Source organism: Vombatus ursinus, unplaced genomic scaffold (assembly GCF_900497805.2).
Source record: "Vombatus ursinus unplaced genomic scaffold, bare-nosed wombat genome assembly UNPS02014772.1, whole genome shotgun sequence".
NCBI classification, from domain to species: Eukaryota; Metazoa; Chordata; class Mammalia; order Diprotodontia; family Vombatidae; genus Vombatus; species Vombatus ursinus.
The window spans coordinates 24,684,530-24,703,973 of NW_020954550.1; the positions used below are offsets into that span (position 1 = coordinate 24,684,530).

At 38.2% G+C, this 19,444-nt stretch overlaps 2 protein-coding genes across 2 annotated transcripts in view; both read right to left on the minus strand.

Moving 5' to 3' along the window:
- The window catches only part of ITGA1 (integrin subunit alpha 1), a 189,609-nt gene that overhangs the window by 163,842 nt on the left and 6,323 nt on the right, over positions 1 to 19,444 (minus strand). The window lies entirely within an intron of this gene.
- Positions 1,465 to 6,353, minus strand: PELO (pelota mRNA surveillance and ribosome rescue factor). The gene is made up of 2 exons (XM_027863353.1): positions 5,574 to 6,353; positions 1,465 to 5,128 (listed from the first exon to the last, which is right to left on the minus strand). Exons 1-2 carry the CDS (start codon positions 6,297 to 6,299, stop codon positions 4,697 to 4,699), a joined length of 1,158 nt encoding a protein of 385 aa, XP_027719154.1. The 5' UTR covers positions 6,300 to 6,353; the 3' UTR covers positions 1,465 to 4,696.

The window sequence follows — 19,444 nt, forward strand, 5'->3', positions numbered from 1 at the left end:
GTTTTGTAGGTTGTGTGAATCCATCGTATAAATAAATAAAAAAAGCATTAAACCTTTCTACATGTTAATTCTAAATCGACTTTTTCTTATAGATCCTATTTTGCAACATTTTGTGATTGTCTAGCTCTCCTCTGAAACATTTCAAATATATGTGACATCCTTAATACACAAAGATGTTATGCATGAATTACATTTATTATAAAATTAATTTATCCCTGGTAATATATCTCCTGGTATCTGTTTCTGAAAATGCTGATTTGTTATTCCAAAGCTACACTTTTTTTTTTGGCTTTTGGAGGCAATGGGGGTTAAGTGACTTGCCCAGGGTCACACAGCTAGTAAGTGTCTGAGGCTGGATTTGAACTCAGGTCCCCCGACTCCACGGCCAGTGCTCCATCCACTGTGCCACCTAGCTTCCCCCTGTACTTTTTTTTAAAAAATATTAAAACACTTGTTTAAACCACAAAATTAGGTTCAGAGCCACTGAAATTAAAATAAAGGAAAATTTTTTCTCATTTCAATTAGAGCTATGAATTAGGGTAGTAGCTGAAAGACCCCTGGACTTAGAGTCAGGAGATCTGGATTTGAATCCCACTACCTAAACCTATTAATTCTGACTATGGGGAAGCCTCCTAACCTGTCTGAATGTTTTCTCACCTGAAAAGTAGGAATACAGGGTTTTTGTGAGGATCAAATGAAAGAATGTATTCATACTTTACTTTGTAAATGTATTGTGATCACATAACTATTTGTTGTGTAACATGTATTGTAATTACACATTCAAAAAAACAGGAAAAAACCTTCAAAAAACAAACACTAAACCTTTGTGTCTCATTTCTCAGGAACACATATGTATTTTGTTAGGTTTTGTGTGTATGTGTATATAAGTGTATATACATGTATACACGTGTACTTAAAGTAATAGAAATTTAGAGACATCTTCTTCCCAAATGGTCATAAAGACTATTTGTGCTTGACCTGCAGTACAGCCTTCCAAATTCCTATTGGTATGATCAGTCAGACATTGTGATGCCATTTTAGTTCTTTGAGCTTGGACAAAAAATAATAACAATGCCATAATGCTTATGTTCCTGTAAAATTTTATGTCAATCAGAACATATTTTCAATGGAATAGGATGTGGGTGGTAGCCTTGCTTAAAATAGGCACATGCGAATTCCTTTTAAGGAACAATTTAAAAAATTCAAATTTTTATGCTTCTTCATGGTATATGAGGGGACAATGGGTTATTAAAGACAATGTCAGCAGAGCAAGCTCTGGCAGGTGCTAAAGAACTGCTTCAAATGTGGTCATGGTACAGATAGCACCTAATAGCTAGAAGTAACAAATTCTTTGGCCAGTTACCTATTAGATAGAGGAAAACAGAAGATGGTTTTCAGTACTGTGAAGCCCCTTTGTGCAGCAATGGGGCAGAGAGGAACAAACAGAATCAAAGGGACTAATAATCACGCTTTCAGACTATCTTTATAATTAAACTAAATGAGTAATTTTTGTCCATTTACTATACCAACAAATCGATACACTACTGGAACTTCATTTTGATGTAATTAGAACTTTTATCGTTGTTCAGAAAATAAACATTCTATCAAACAGGATTTCTGAAAGAACTAAGCTGTCTCAACAGGGGAGTCAATCGTAACTGATGATATAAAAAGGTACAGATGAAGGATAATTTTACAGAAAAAGATATTTAAAGACTACTTAGTATTGAAGGAGGTAGCTAGGTGGCTCAGTGGATAAAGTGCTGGGCTTGGAGTCAGGAAGACCTGAGTTCAAATACGACCTCACACACATTTTAGCTGTGTCAGACTCTGGACAAGTCACTTAACCTTTGATTGCCATAATCCACTGGAGAAGAAATGGCAAACCATTTCAATATCTTTGCCAAGAAAACGGCATTGATAGCATGGCCCACAAGGCCACAAAGTCAGAAATGACTGAACAACAAGTACTGAATATGGAAGAAACTCCTGCAACCTAATTTTTTAAGAATCTAGGATTAAGCATTTTAAGAGCTTACAATATTTTTATTTCAAGGACTTTACTAAAATGTTTTTTTTTTTCAAATTAAGTATACCAAAGTAAAGCACCATTGCATTGCAGAAATCCAAGATAAGGCAAACCAAAACAAGCTTCAAATTGTTCCAACTGAAAAATGATAAATATTTGCGCACCAATATATCCCTGAAAGGTATAAGCCATGACATGTTTTTAAGTTATTAAAGGCAGCAAGAATTTTAAGAGCATAAAAGGAACCATTATGTTACTCAAAATGTTTTATTCTTAACCAATGGCATGTTTAAATTCAAGGCCTCCAGAGATCTTCCACTAACCTACTCTCAGAAACCCTCTTAGGAATTGCCTCCTTTTCTGAATCCTGCTAATTCCACAGATCCTCTTCACACAAAACATTTAATGGTCTTCTTTGTTCAGATTTAAAAGAAAAGTAAGCCATTCCCAAAACACTTGTTTTTAAAGGGAGATTTGGAAATAAAGATTTTTACAAATTATTAAATATTAGAGAACTTTTTCAGATATGTATTTGATTACTATGGAGAGAAAAGAATTAAAATCTGAACACAAGCAGACCTTTTTGATTTAAATGCTCTTTGGTAGGGGTAGGGTCTATGATTTCACTGATACAGAGAATTCTTAGTGAGGAAATTCCCTGGACAAGACAAAAACAAACCTGAAACTATTCAGCAATTTAGTCTGAAAGAGTTGCCTGAGAGATTAAATGACAGGCTTAGAAGAACACCACATCAGAAACTGTACTTGAACCCAGGTCTTCCTGATTTCCAGGTGGCCCCTCATGGTTACAATGATGCAAATTATCTTAATATTGTTATGGGTATCTTTAAAAGACTTAATTTTGTATAAAGCATGGCCTACATGTGAGTATATTTGCTTTTTGGCCATTTGACAACAGAAAATATCTTGGCTTAAGGCAGAATTTTCTGAACTAAAGGACATGCCTTCCTGGAAAATGTGAAGCAATGGTAAAAATTACTGGATTTTTTTAGTACAACTTTTACATGAATAATCCAGTTTTCACTGCAAAGTTCAAATCAAGGTCAACAAAACTGAAACAGTGATTAATATATGCACAATGTCAAACTATCAAATCGCTATATGCTAATGGTTTGCCATATTCAGTTAGCATAAGCTAATGACACAGGTGTGATCCTATTGCTTTGCTGTATTTGAAAATGGAGTGTTCTAGGAGGTTAAGTTAAAGAACCAACATATCTGTTATATATCTTAATGTCATTCATTTTGTCAAGTACAATATAAGCTTATTTAAAGTATGTGTGTGTGTGTGTGTGTGTATATGTGTGTAGGGGGGAACATAACAATTTTTTTTTTGCTTAAATAAAGAGAAATTGTAAAGTAGGGGAGAGGCCTGGATTTAAAAGCAAGATCTATTTTTTACTTAGGGTTAGCAACTTTGAGAAGAGATTCGCTGAGAAGGTACATGTAAAATACTGGTTAAAATGGTAGTTAGGATTAACAGTAGATTTCATTTACACGTGTCAGCTGTCAGAACAGGAAATAAATCACATCATTTTGGACTTATAAGGAGTTAATGAATGTCTAAAACTTTCCACTTGATATCCACAGACCATGAGCAAAATACAATCTACTATTTCAAATAGGAATAGACCATTTCACTGACATTGTAGTAAACTAAAGAATTACCTAGCACCCTTTTTCAATTATAAGTCAAACATGTCCTCGCTTATTATTTTGCTGCATATAGGCTCTATTCAATCATGATGCAATTGCATGACTAAACCAAAATTGTTTAGAATCTAGAAAATACTGCTTTAAAGCTCCCAGGTATTTAAGTTAAAGTCAGATAACTTGAAATTCTAATAATACAACAATTAATAAATTTGACAAATCAAAATAAGTACATGGTATAAACAGAAAGACCATATACATGAAGTCACAGTTAGATTCTATTATGACCTTTGCTAATAATTAGCTGCTTGAAGTCAGGGAAGTCACTTTAATCTCTCTGGACTTCAGTTTATCATTTGTAACATTCAAGTTTATATTTACAAAGGTTCCTTCCTACTCTAAAACTCCATGAATAGCAGGATAAGTAGTGCACAGTATAGTATAAGGTTAACAGTTAAAGATAAGCACAATGGCTTCTTGAAGGCATGTTAAAAAAGATCTCATTCAATTCCTGTAATTTCCTTAACAATAATGTCAGTTTTTAGGTTTTCTTTGGTTAATTTTCTATCCATCTTTCAAAAAACACTCAGTTTAACTATCTGTGAAGTAAAATTACCACAATGCACTCTGAAAATACAAATTAAAAACAGTAGCTTATCCCCAGTATAGTACACACTCTGAATGCTGCTGATGTAACAATTTTTTTTGTAAGTATCAAATTACTTATTCTAAGTATCTCTAAACCATTTTTACCCTAAAAATAACTGCCAATGTGAATAAGGATAAAATTAGACATCACTTTTCTCTTATTTTCTAGTTGTATAGGTCTTCCAACAGAAAGAGAATAGCCTGACAAGAAAAACCTCTCATGTAAATGAAACTGAACCTTCCTAGCAGCTTTCATACTTGATCTGAGAACATCTGTTCTATTTATTAGTTTATGTAGGTGAAGAAGTTGGGCAGTAAATGGTCTCTTTTTACAAGTGCTAATCATTAATCGTCTTCAGAACTTGAACCAGACTCCTGGTCAGAGAGATCAGGGACAGGGAAGCGCAGAATGGCAGCAACTCCTGTCAACTGGCTGAGCTGCTCCCCAGATACATGAAGACTAGAAAATATCCGAACTGTGCCTGCATTCTCTCTGACACTGTCCACCAATTTCACATATCTGCTTCGGGTGGCTACATCCTGGTGCCTGAAAAGCTCATCACTGATGAGCAGTGTGTCAATTGCCAAGGCCTCATTGGCCTTTTCCACCTGCTTCAGTCCGTAGAAAGCTCGGTCAGGTTCGTGTTGCAACATCTTGTAGAAGTCATCTAAGGCTTTCACTTCACCAGCAGCCTTGGTGTCTGAGAGGCGGCTGGCCACAGTAGGATCACAAAGGGCCTCTTTCAATGAGTATTTGTGTCCAGAAGAGGCATGTACCTGGAATCACAATTACAGAAGTTAGATGAAATCTTTCAGAGCACATATTCTACCTTTAAAAAGTTAACTCATACCTGTCCAATTAATGTTAAATAGGTCAACTCTAACCAAAGTGTCAAAGCATGCAAGGCATTAACCTTGTTTTCCTTATGTAGAAACATTTCAGTTTATAATACAGATTTGTAAGATATTTAACTCTTGTAGTATCAACCTGCTTATTGTTAAGTATATATATGATATGCATGTGAAAATGGTAAAAAATTAGACATTAATTTTCTTTTTAATGCCCAGGTTACATTTTAGGGATGACTGGATATGATTAAGAAGAATGTCACTTCCCATCCTGTCCCTTTACATATCCTCACTGCTACTCTGTTTATTAAGATTTATGCCAATCCATAAGCTCTAATCTGGGTCCTCCCTTTGGCTAGGGTGATTACTGTACCTGAAGGAACTTGGACCGGTTTTCCAGCAGCAGTTTGTTGTCCGTCTTCACAGCCTGCTGGAACATATAGTCGCAGAACTGCTCTCGCACGAAGCCGGGGCTGGCCACCAGCACGCACTTGACCACGTCGAAGTGGACGTGGCGCTGGATGGCCTGCACCACCTGCTCGTAGAAGCGCTCCAGGGCCCGGTCGTGCTGCGAGCAGTTGCCCCGGCGCTTGCGGGGTATGTTCACCTCCACCTTGGCGCGGGTGAGGGTCATGCTGGGCGTGACGAGGCAGACGTGGGCCAGGCCCTCCTGCATGACCACGGCAGCCACGTCGGCGCTCCAGGCCGGGTCGCAGGCCTGCTCGATGCGCTCCAGCACCACGCTGTCCCACTGCTTCTTGGCCAGCGTGAACTGGCGGTTGGGCTCCAGCTCGATGGTGTGGTAGGCGCCCATCTTGACGTACTCGTTCTCCTGGATGTTGGTGCCCTTGACCCGCAGCTGGCAGGCCTGCGAGTCGAAGTCGATGGCCTCCACGCACAGGGTGAGCGTGGTGCGCACGCGGTTACTGCCCACGCTGCCCGTGGAGGACTCGGTCTGCACCTTGCGGATGGTGGAGGCGCGCAGGCTGTCGCCCACCTGCACCAGGTTGTACGTGTGCCACATGTCCTCGGGCTCCTCGGGCACCAGGGTCACCTGGCCCGCGTTGTCCTTCTCGATGTCCTTCCTCACCAGCTTCATGCCGGCGGCGGAGGGGCGGAGGGGCCGGCTCCCCGCCCCGGGCCTGGCTCTGGCGCTGCAGCCGCCACCGCCCCGCTGGGCGGGTACTCGCCCCGCGGAGGGAGGAAAAGAGCGCCCCCCGGAACCTTCCTCCTGCCGCGCGCGGCGCTCAGGACCCCGCCGCCCGGGTCGGAGGGAGCCGCGGTCAGGACCCGCAGACTTAGTCCCGCAGGCCTCTTCTCAGGCCAGCCAGCAGCTCGGACTCAATGGTGGTGGCTACTGCGCCTGCGCAACAGACACCGCCTCCCCAGCCACGTCTCTACCGGTGTACGTAACGCTACGGAAGTGGGGACGGCGCATGCGGCTCGCGCAGGCTCACTGAGCACTAGCGCTCAGCTGCGCGGAGCTGGCTTTGTCCGTGAGAAGCAGGCATGAGTGCGCTGCGACTGTTCTGTAGGGAGCAGCTGCGTGCGCTCCTAGGGCTGGGCGGGAGGGGCACGGGGCGGCTCGGAAGCGCGTCCGTGCCGCCTGCTCTGCTCCTCCCGTACCAGCGACAGCGGCAGCACACGGAGCCTCATTGCCTTAGACCTGGAAGGCAGTCATTCATTCGTTTAACATTCAGCAAACATTTATTAGACGCCTACTATGTACCAAGCTCTGGAGATAACACATAAAACTGAAACAGGCCCTGTACCCAGAGAGCTAATAGTCTATTAGATCTAAGGCAGAGAGGGATCTATGAATATGTCTTAAAATTTTTGTATACCTGTATTTAAGTGTAATTTTTTTTTTAAGTTAAATGGGGAGGTGGATGGAGCTCTGGGAAATAGCTGAGTTCAAATGTGGCCTCAGGTATTTACTTGCTGTGTGAAACTGAACAAGTCACCTAACCTCTGCCTCAGTTGTCTCATCTGTAAAATGGAGAAATATATATATGCATATATAATATATATTTTATATATACACATGAATATGTGTGTGTGTATATGTACACATACATACACTACACACACACACACACACACACACACACACACACACACCACCTCCAGGAATGTTGTGAGGATCAAAGGAGATAACAATTGTAAATCTCTTAGTAAGATGCCTGCTATATAATAAGTGCTATATAAGTGTTAAATGTTAGCTATCATTTCCTATCCCCAGCAATTAGCACAGTACTTGGCATGTAGTAGGTGCTTAATAAATGTTTACTGATTGATTATTGATTTCCTTTGTAACCCTATGAATTTTATTTTATGCATTTAAAAACATTTTTCTGAGAAAAGTCCATAGACTTCATCAGACTGTCAAAGGGGTACATGCAGGGGCTTGCTGGAGGTAGCTAGTACACTGTTAAATTTTCAGCATGAGCAGTTACATCTCAAATTGGCAAACTACAAATCAGGGCATGATTTATTGTTTGGTTGATTGTCTAGACTGAAGAAAGTGATGAAATGTTAAAATGTTAGTGTTAATTAACTGATAATTAAGATATTAATAATGCAGGTTAAGCTTTAAAGTGTGTTGTGAGTTTTTTTGTTTTTTTTTGTTTTTTCCCCCAGAGAGCTGGGTGCTAAACATTTAACAGCATACTCCGGTAACACACAAAAAAGGAAAAGAATCTCTGGTCTAAAGGGTCAGCGATTTTAGTAATTAATTATGGAGTCCATCCTTTCTCTCCTCCCCCTACTTTCCTTCTTTTTAGAAATGAGGAATTGGGCCCAATGAGGTTAAGTAACTTGCTCAAGGTCAGGAAGGTAGTAAGTGGCAGGATTCAAACTGAGACCCTTTGACTCCACATCCACGGCTCTTAACATAGAAAGGACCAAGCACAAAAGTCATTGCTATGAGGAGGGTGGGGTACCGTTAGCCCTGACAGACTACTATGACCCACCATTTCCCTTGGCTCCCATGTGTATACTCAGCTGATTGCCAGTTTGAGCTGGGTATACATGTGGGGTTTGTGTGTCATAGGTTTCCAAAATAAATGGCATTATAGCATTGCAAGCTCAACCAACCAGGTTGTCTTTCTGATCTTTCTAACTGTCCTCGAATGACCTAGTTTTAACTAATAGTCCAGAAAGCATTTGTGGAATTTACTATTTAGAAAGCCTTGCAGTTACTTGACCCAGTGTCCTGGGAATTGCAGAATCCAAAACTATCAATCTGCACTTTCTGCAGATCAGTAGCCTGTGTAAAATGCTGGATTTGGAGACAGTGCTCTTCACAGTAGCATGGGGCCAGATGTAACTGGCCAAAATCAAGTAAAAAAATGGGGAGGGATTGGATAAATCAGGCAGAAAGTTTTCAACCAACATTGTTCTGGCCCTGAATTATCCAGGTCAACTGCTTACACTACCTGGTTTCATTAGAAAATTGCTTATTGTACAGTAATCTCTGAGTTAAGGTTAGTAACAGTGACTGTGGCTATCCAAATTCCCTTTTCTCACAAAGAATACTTCTTTCTTCTTCTTTTTTTTCCCCATTCAAAAGTCTCACTCCCTAAATACCCAGCAACATTCATCCAAGTCAGGGGGTTTTTAACCCGGGGTCTGTAAACTTGTTTTTGAAAAATATTTTGAGGGGCGGCTAGGTGGCACAGTAGATGGAGCACCAGCCCTGAAGTCAGGAGGACCTGAGTTCAAATCTCGGCCTCAGACCAAACACTTGACACTTACTAGCTGTGTGACCCTGGGCAAGTCACTTAACCCCAATTGCCTAAAAACTAAAAAAAAGAAAAATATTTTGATAATTATATTTGTCTGTAACCCGAGTTATGTTGGGTCGTGCCCAGTTTGTCTAACATGGAGGTCTACTTGAGGAGCCTTTTGAGCATGCCCAGTTTGCCTAACCTGGAGCACACTGGTTCCTCTACCACACGGTTGGGGTTAGTCTCCTTTGATTGACTACCTGCATCTTTAAAACTGAGCAGGTTGATCTCTTTCTGTTACTCTGTCTTCAGCACCTCTTATCTGCTGCATCTACCCAGTTTACCCACAGTGAGGATGGACTGTCCTTATTCCATTCCCTCTCTTTTACCCTAAGAAATGGGCCTGGGGGGTTGTTTTTGTTCTATGTTGTTTGTTCTCAGGTTCATAAATGATCGCCCTAGATCTGGGAGTTTGAACCCTGGCAAACTTGGAGCCAGGATTCCAGGCAGAGTGGTGTATCCAGCCAAACTGTCATGGAAGCCTGGAGAAACCAGGGTGCATGGGGACTCCAGCCCCAGAGGGACTGTGGACTTGAAACTAAGACTGTGCTCTATAGTAACTGAACTAACCCCTTTCCCCTCTCCAGTGACTGAGGTGGTACAAAGAGAGGAAGGAGGGTTATGCATCTCACATGATGGGGAAGTAAATGTGTATGTTTGTGATTCTACCTTTTGAAGTAAAGATTTCTGTATAAAAACTGATATGGTTGTTACTGGCTAATGGGAACTAGAGTGCAGGGAACCACACCCCCTACATAAGGGGGGATACCATTAGTGGGAGCTGGAGCCAATGGCAGAGAGCCCGCCCCTCAATCTTCTTAAGGATACAGAGAACCCTGAGGAAGGGGTGAAATGGTCAAATCTAACACACCTGGCCTTCAACTTGTAGGGGGCGGGACTGCGTCTGTTAGAAGTATAATTGGTTTCCTTTGTAGTCCTATGTATTTTATTTAATGAATTTAAAAATATTATTCTGATAGGTTTTACCAGATTGTCAAAGGGATCCATGACTCAAAAAAAGGTTAAGAAATCTGGTCCAGGTGTTACTCTCAATGTCTCATTAAAATAATTCCTTCTAAGGTGTGAAACAATATTTTCTAGCTATGATTTGATTTCCCTTCCTCTCTCCTCGAACCTTCCCCCCTCCCCAAAAAAAGTTTCTAATTGGTAAATGTATTGTAACCTGGAGCAGCTAGGTGACGTAGTGAGTAGAGTGCCAGGCCTGGAGTAAGGAAGACTCATCTTCCCAAGTTCAAATTTGGCTTCAGATACTTCCTAGCTGTGTGACCTGGGGCAAGTCATTTAACCCTGTTTGCCTCAGTTTCCTCATCTGTAAAATGAGCTGGAGAAGAAAATGACTAACACTCCAGTATCTTTGCTAAGAAAACCCCAGATGAGGTCATGAAGAGGCGGACATGACTGAACAACAACTAATGAGTTGTAACTCAGGTCTCAGGCCTGGGACATTTGCATAATACTCTTTTCATTGGTAGAGAAAATGAGGAGAACCAGTCATGGAATGCCTAAAGTATGTTCCAAGATCTCTTTAAGATATTTCTATTACATGTCATTGTGACTCCCACAATCAGCCTCCTTTGGTTCTCTTTGAGGAGATGCAGTCCCCCAGAGCAACTGGATCAACTCATTTTTGAGCAAAGGAATCTTTAAGTATTCCTTATCTATTCCCTCTCCACCCCCTTCCTAAACCAACTCCTTTTCTCAGTCCTCAGGTAATACAATATGAAGTTCGGCCACATGGTTCTTCCACATCCCCTCATCTCATCCCACAGATCTCAGTATTATAGTGAGTTAATGATTAGGGATAGAGCTGTGTTACCACAACAAACCTCAAACTGGATTCCTGATAGGCAACGCATTCTTAACATAACCAAACTCACTGTTCTCCCAATTTCGCTGTTTCTACCCACTGCACTTCTATTGTTCTAATCAGGTTTGCAGCCTCAGTTTTATCAGTAACTCTTCATTCTTTCATAACCACATATTCCATCTGTTCTTAACTCTTTTGGTTTGGTTGTTTTTAGTTTTTTAGTTTTTAAATCTCCACATTTCTCATGTTAAGTCTCCTTTCTACTCACCTAGTGACCTCAGGTCCTCATCACTCTCACCTTGACTATTGCGATAGCCTCCTAGTTGGTCTTCTTGCCCAAAGTTCCAATTCACCCTTGAACAGTAGCCGAAGGGATTTTCTTAAAGTACAGGTCTGAACACATCAGTCTCCTTCTTAATAAACTCCTATGGCTCCTTATGAACTCTAGGATCAACTATAAATGTCCTTGTTTGACATTTAAAGCTCTTCTGATAATAGGCAAAGAAGGATCCTACCAAACTCTGTTTATGAAACAAATATGATACTGATACCTAAACCAGGAAAAGTAAAAACCCAGAAAGAAAATTAAAGACCAATTTCATTAATGAATATGGATGCAAAAATTCTAAATAAAATATTAGCTAAAATATTAAAACAATATATTACAAAGATAATACATTATGATGAAGTGGGATTCATACCAGAAATGCAGAGATGGTTTAATATGAGGAAAACTATTAACATAATTGATTATATCAATAACAAAAGTAACAAAGATCATATGATAATATTAACAGATGCAAAAAAATTTGATAAAGTACAATAATTTCTATTAAAATATTTGAAAGCATAGGCATAAATGGACTTTTCCTTAAACTGATAAGAAACATTTACCTAAAACCATTAGCAAGCATTATTTGTAATGGGGATAATCTAGAAGCCATTCCAGTAAGATCAGGTGTGGAACAAGGATGTCAACAGTATTATTCAGCATCGTACTGGAAATTCTAGCAATAGCAATAAGAGAAGAAAAACAAATAGAAGGAATCAGATTATGGAAGGAGGTAATAAAACTATCTCTTTTTGCAAATGATAGAATGATATATCTGAAAAATCCTAACAACTCAATTAAGAAGTTAATTGAAATAATTAATAATTTCAGCAAAGTAGCAGGATATAAAGTAAATCCACTAAATCATCAGCATTCCTATCTATCATCAATAGTATCCTGCAGGAAAAAATGACTAGAGATACTCCATTTAAAATACTCTAGACAGTATACAATAACTGGGAATATACCTACCAAAACAAACCCAGGATCTATATGAACAAAACCATAAAAAACTTTGTACACAAATAAATTCAGATGTAAATAAATGGAGAAATATGAATTGTTCATGGGAGGCAGAGCCAATATAATAAAAATGACAACTTTACCAAAATTAATCTGTATATTCAATGCCATGCCAATTAAATTACCAAAAACAATTTTATGGTGTTAGAAAAAAATAAAGAGAAAATTCATTTGGAAGAACAAAAGGTCAAGAATATCAAAGGAACTAATGGGAAAAAAAATGTAAAGGAAGGAGGTTTAACAGTACTAGATCTTAAACTGTATTGTAAGGCAGTAATTATCAAAATTATCTGGTAGTAAAATGGATAATTTTGATTACATTAAATTAAAAAGTTTTATGCACAAATAAAACAAATGTAACTAAGATTAAAAGGGAGGCAGAAAACTGGGGAAAAAATTTATAGACAGTTCCTCAGATAAAGGTCTCATTTCAAATATATAAAGAACTTTGTCAAATCTATACAAATGCTAATCATTCCCCAGTTGATAAATGGTCAAAGGATATGAACAGGCAGTTTTTTGATGAAGAAATCAAAACAATTTATAGTCATATGAAAAAATGTTCTAAATTATTATTGATTAGAGAAATGCAAATTAAAACAACCTTGAGATGTCATTTTACACCTACTAGATTGGCTAAAATGATAGAAGGGGAAAGTGACAAAGGACCTTACTTCATTGGTGAAACTGTGAAGTGATCCAACCATTTTGGAGAGAGATTTGGAATTATGTCCAAAAAGTTATTGAACTGCCCATACCCTTTGACCTAGCAATGCTGTTTCCCAAGATGATTATGGAAAATAGAAAAGAACCTACATGTTCTAAAATATTTACAAGAGCTCTTTTTGTGATGGCAAAGAACTGGAAATTGCAGGAATGCCCATCAATTGAGGAATAGCTAAAAAAATTGTGGTATATGTTCTGATGGAATATTACTCTGTTATAAGAAATAACGAGCTCAGTCACTTTAGAAAAGCATGGAGAGACCTCCATGAAATAATGAAGAGCTAAATGAGCAGAATCAAGAGAACATTGTGTACAATAACAGCAATATCGTTTTAAGAACAACTTTGAGCAACCAAGTTATTCCGACTATCATAAATACTCAAATTAACTGCAAAGATCCCATGAAAGAAGAAGCTATTTGAATACAGAAAAAGAACTGGCATATGTATATGTATAGACACACACACACATATATGTATACACGCATGTATTATATATATACACACATGTATATCTGTGTATATATATATTTATATTTATATTCATACAGATTTGTGTCTAATGGTAGCCATCTCGAAGTTTGGGGTGGGGGGAAGGGGAAAAAAATAAAGTTACATGATAACTTTGTTGTATATTTGAAAGGAATAGCAAGTTGTACATAATGCATCTGCAATTTCAGGTGCAATCCTCTGCTTTTCTATCCCACTTTGATATGGAAATACTTGCTTTATTTCTTAAGTTCAGAATAAAATAAAGAAATTTAAAAAAATAAAGCTCTTCTGAAAGTAGTCTTATCCTACTTTTCTTGCCTTATTATACATTACTACCCTTCATATACTCTGTTGTTCAGCCACACTTCCCTTCTTGGTATTTTTTATGCATGACCCTTTACCTTCGGTCTCTGTGATTTTGCATTAGTTGTCCCCAGTTTCTAGAATGTCCTCCCTCCTCACCTCCAATTCTTAAAATCTCAGGTTTCCTTCAGTACCCACCTCAAGCACTGTGTTCTATGTGAAATCTTTTCTGACTCTCCCCCTTACCCATTAGCGCTCTCCTCTACCAAAATTACATGGTGTTTATTTTGTATCTACTTATATGCATGTTTGTCACATATACACATTATTTTTCTATACTTATGTGAGCACATATGTAATCTAGCCAGTACTTTATCATAGCGAAGATATATAGTATGTGCTTTTTGGATTGATTTACTGATAAAGATATTATACTATTCTACCACACAGTATTGGACTAGGGTGGGCATCCTATCTCCTTCATTATGAAGCCATGTTATTGGCAGTTTTGAGTATTTGTATTTAAAAATGACTTTGAACAGATGCAAGGCCTAATAGCTACACCAGATTTATTTTCAGATATGCACAGGAAATCCTGCACTCTTTTCACTTCTCAAAGTTAATGCTTTCAGTCCCTGATGGTCTCAGGGTTTAGGAACTAACCAAGAATTGTTTTCTTGAATAAAGTTTCATAATGCCTACTTATGGAATGCAGCCAGGAGACAAGCTAGGGGCATGAAAATAGTTTATTTCACTGTATGATGCTGTAATCTGTTTAGAGGTAAGTTCTTTAGCTAATGACTCAGAGGATCAAACATTTTCCTAATAAATGGTAATATATTTGGAGAGCTTGAAAGGCTAATGCCCCCTGTCCATAGTTCCATTAACTTTATAACTCCCTTCACATTCTTCTCTTCCCTGTTAGCCAGCTGAAGAGACTAGCAGTATTTTTGAGGATGATCTAAAATGCTGCTTTAGAAAAATATGCAACTAATTAAATATTTAAAAACATGTGAAAACACCATGCCTGTACTATATCCCACAGATCTTTTAAAAAAATGATGCAAACCTTTTGAACTGCCCCTTTAGATTAATTGCTTCATCAGTTGAATATTCTATAATTTCTTATAGAAATATCATTTGAGCTTAAATATGTGCAGCAATTTGGGACATATTCTTTCTAGGAGTTTAACACTTACTATAGATGATGTAAGGGAATCCGTGTCATGTTATTTGTTTTAAAATCAATTAATCTTAATTCTTCAATTGTTATTCTGGTGAAAAATGTGTCAACATTATTAACATTACAATTTATAGACTTTGTTAATGAACCTATTGATAATATTATTAACACTGTTAATTGTGAAATTCATTAAAAGTAGTTTATTACTTTACAATGGCTCTACTTATTATAGATGCATTTTTGTACTTTCTTAAAATAAAGAATTCGAGAAACACTAGATCTCTGTTTTGTTTGAATTTAAATTGGATTCTGACTCATTAGTCTTTTGTTAACCGAGTCCTTTGTTCTTGCCAGTAATTTTAATTATATCTGCCACTTACTCTAATTGATCTTATTTTGGAGTTTTATCCTCATGAAAGCTGGTTATAAAAAGTTTAATGATGTCACCTCTAGGAATTTCCATTACACAACATTCAAAACTGACACTGATGTAGCATAAGAAGCAATGTACTAGGAGTTAGGAAACACAGGGTCCTAGTCCTACCTCGGCAGATACTTTATACTCTTATAAGGGGGTTGGAATGTATGTGGAAAGAACAACAAACTCAAATATCTGACCTATATATGACCATGTCACTCTCCCATTCAGTAAACTTCAGTGACTCCCTATTTCCTCTCAGATAAAGTATAATCTCTTCCCCAGGTTTTTAAAAGCTAAACTCTTTAAAAACAAACAAAAAAATTGGTCCAAACATATCTTTCCAGCCTCATTATACATTACTCCTTTTCCCACATTATAGGATCCAGACAAACTGGCCTTTTCTCCATTCTTCCCACGTGGTTCTTCATCTCCCATCTCTGTGCCTTTGCACTGGCCATCCCCTGTGCCTGGGATGCATTCTCTCCTCACTGCTGCCTGATAGAATCCCTCTCTTCTTATCTAGGATACAACTCAAGCCCCACTTTCTACTTTCCCTGATCCCACCAATTGCTATAGCCCTCCACTTACTACCTTATGCCTAACTACTATTTATTCTATTTATTTATTCTGTATGTATTCTCATATCTGTTATTTATTCTATATATATATATATTCTATAATAAATATTTATTCTATATGTATTCTCATATGTGTTATTTCCTCCAATAGAATATCAGCTCTTTCTAAGTAAAGCTAATTTTTTCACATGTATGTGTGTATGTGTGTGCATGTGTATGTTCAGCTCCTAGCACAAGGCTTTTAATAAATGTTTGTTAATAGTTTATTGATTAATTATAATGACTGAATTTGGCATTGGAGGAGAGTTGAGAAAATGCACCATCCTCCCTTTTTGTAGTGATGGGAGGCTTTGGGTGTGGAATTCTTCATCTATTGTCAGACACGGTTGATATTTTGGTTGTTTTTGTGAACTGCTTTTTCTATATTTTTTTAATGCTTCTTTCAAAGGGTGGCTGATGGTTAGGCAAGAGAAATATTATGAGATAAAGGCAATATAAAGACAAAAGCTACCAATAAAAATATGATTAAAAGAGAAAATAAATGAGGCAGATTAGATAATCTCAGAAATTCTTTTCAGTTCTAAAATACCATGATATTCAATTTAAGAATTAAGCACTGGACTAGGACCAGACCAAGTCTAGTCCTGGGCCTACCATTTACTAGTTGTGTAATCTTAAGCAACTGTGCCTTGGTTTCTCTTGTGTAAACATGGGTATTAGAATATCTTTAATGTCTGCTTCATGGGATTGTTGTGAAGGACTAAGGGAACTAATATATGTGAAGGTGCTTTGTAAACTTATAAAACCCTCTACAAATACAAAGTTTACATACCTATGTGTTCTTGGCTGGGAGTCAGAATTCTGGAGCAGCTATGGCAACCTGCCAAATTGGTCACTTTGAAATAATCATAGTTATTCTTCTTTGGAAAAGTTGCCACTGGTGTGGCTGTTTGAAGGAAGGAGTCTGACAGCTAACTGTTCCTGCCTTCTCTCTGCATTGCCATTTTTTAGGCTTCACGTATATAGAAGTGGAGCACTGCTGCTTAGTCAGAACGATAGTTTAAAAGTTGGAAGGGACCTTAGAGACCATTGATTCTAATCCCTTCATTTTAAAGGTGAGGGAACTGAGACTGAGAGAGAGAGAGAGATTAAGTGACTTGTCCTGGATCATACAGTTAATAATGCATTCATATAACCATAGGATCAGAGAATTAGAGGTGGAATGGACTTTAGCGGTCATCAAATCCAAATCCCGTCATGGTGTCTGAGGCATGATTCTAATTCAGGTTTTTCCAAGTTCAAGTATAATATTCCATCCACCACTATGCTTATTCTGTAGAGGAACAATTTTTCCTGCTTTAAGGATGCTGTAGGAGGCTTTAGGCATACAAAAGGAAATTGACTCCTTTAGAGTTCAGAGAGAGACTTGGGTTTGTCTATCATGGACACCAAAACTTTAAAAAATCCCAATGTGTTGATATGTTAGTTATTAAAACCAAAATGAATAGATAAATCTCAAAATCACTATTTAGGGGTCAGATAGGTGACACAGTAGACAGAGTGTCTGTCCTGGAGTCAGGATTCTGACTCAAATTCAGTCTTAGACACTGTGTGACTCTGGGCAAGTCCATTAACCTCTGTTTGCTTTAGTTTCTTCATCTGTAAATGGGCATAATGTTACTACCTTCATGACAGGATTGTTGTGAGGATCAAACGAGATAATACCTGTAAAGCACTTAGCACAGTGTCTGGGACATAGTAGGTACTATATAAATGTTAGCTCTTATCATTATTATTTGTTGTTCTTTAGTCACATCTGACTCTTCGTGACCCCATTTGGGATTTTGTTGGCGAAGATACCTAAGTGTTTGGCCATTTCCTCTCCAGCTCATTTTTATTTAGATGTTGAAACTGAGACAAACAGGGTTAAGTGACTTGCCCAGGGTCACACAGCTAGTATGTGTCTGAGGCCAGATTTGAACTCCAAAAGCTGAGTCTTCTTAACTCCTGTCCCAGCACTCTATACACGGTGCCACCTAGCTTCCCCCATTGTTATTTAGAGGCTTCTTTTCAGGTGTGGGGGTAGTTAGATGAGAAACAATCAACTTGAACACATGTTGTTAAGGAACAGATAACAAATACATATATATATATATATATATATAAATATATATATACACTTTTTTGGGGGGGTGAGGCAATTGGGGTTAAGTGACTTACTCAGAGTCACACAGCTAGTGAGTGTTATGTGTCTGTGGCGGAATTTGAATTCAGGTCCTCCTGACTCCAGGGCTGGAGCTCTATGCACTGCGCCACCTAGCTGCCCCAAAATATTGTTGTGAAATAATAATAGCTAGCATATATATGTGTATATATATATGTGTATATATATACATATATACACATACATACACACACACACACACACACACACACACACACACACATATATATATATAGTTCCTTGAAGATTTCAAACTGGGCTGAGGGTGCTGTTATTATTCCTGTTTTACAGATAAGGGAATTGTTACAGGCCAAGGTTAAGTGACTTGCCTGGGGTCACACCAGCTAGTAAGTGTCTGAGGCAGCATTTGAACTCAAGTCTTCTCAGTTACTTGTCTATTACTATATCCATTGTGCCAGCTAGCTGCCTGACAAAAAGAAACTTTTGTGGCATTAAGTTTCTTAATTGGCAGATAGGGGGTGCAATGGATAGCGTCATGGTTGAGCCCTAACCTGAGCTCAAATGAATTCTCAGACACTTGGCTGTGTGACCTTGGGCAAGTCACTTAATCTCTGATTGCCTCCATTTCCTCAACTGTTAAATGTAGAGAATAATAACACCTATGGCCCAGGGTTGTTGTAATGATTAAATGGGATAAAATTTGTAAAACACTTAGCAAAGTGCCTGGCAATAGTAAATCCTAAATCAATGCTAGCTACTATTATTATTATCATATTGTAAAAGTCAGAAGCACGTAATTCCTGCATGTGAACTCCAAAGAACTAGAGGATGAACTTATAAAGAGAAGCATGATCTGCTTATACATCATATTCCCAGTATGTAGTTCTGATCCTCACAAACCATTCATAATTCCCCATTGCCTGCTAAATAAAGTACAAATTGCAATTTAGACTCTCTACAAATTTGCTAGAAAGATAAGCCAATATGCATGATAACTTGATTAACTGATACATAAATAACTCTAGTGGACAGTAATAGCCTAGGATGTGGCCAGACCATACTAAAGTTGTGATCATATTCCATTGTAATCATCATCTCGCGAACCTTTCCAGAAAATTTCATGTGCTACTTTTAAAGCAAATAGGTTTTGGATGGGCTACTAGTAAAAGATGTGATTATCTCCTTGAGTCAGTGATAAGCCTTGCTCTGGGAATCTCCCAGAGGGCCAATGAGGGAGGTAGAGGGATAATTTTCCAATTTCTATATCCCAGATTATCAGCATCAAAATTACTCTGATAAGAGATGAATAACGCCTAAGTTTCTCTAAAAGTCTGTACCATTTTTTCCAAGAACTGTGATGAACCAATTACATTCATTGACATTCCTT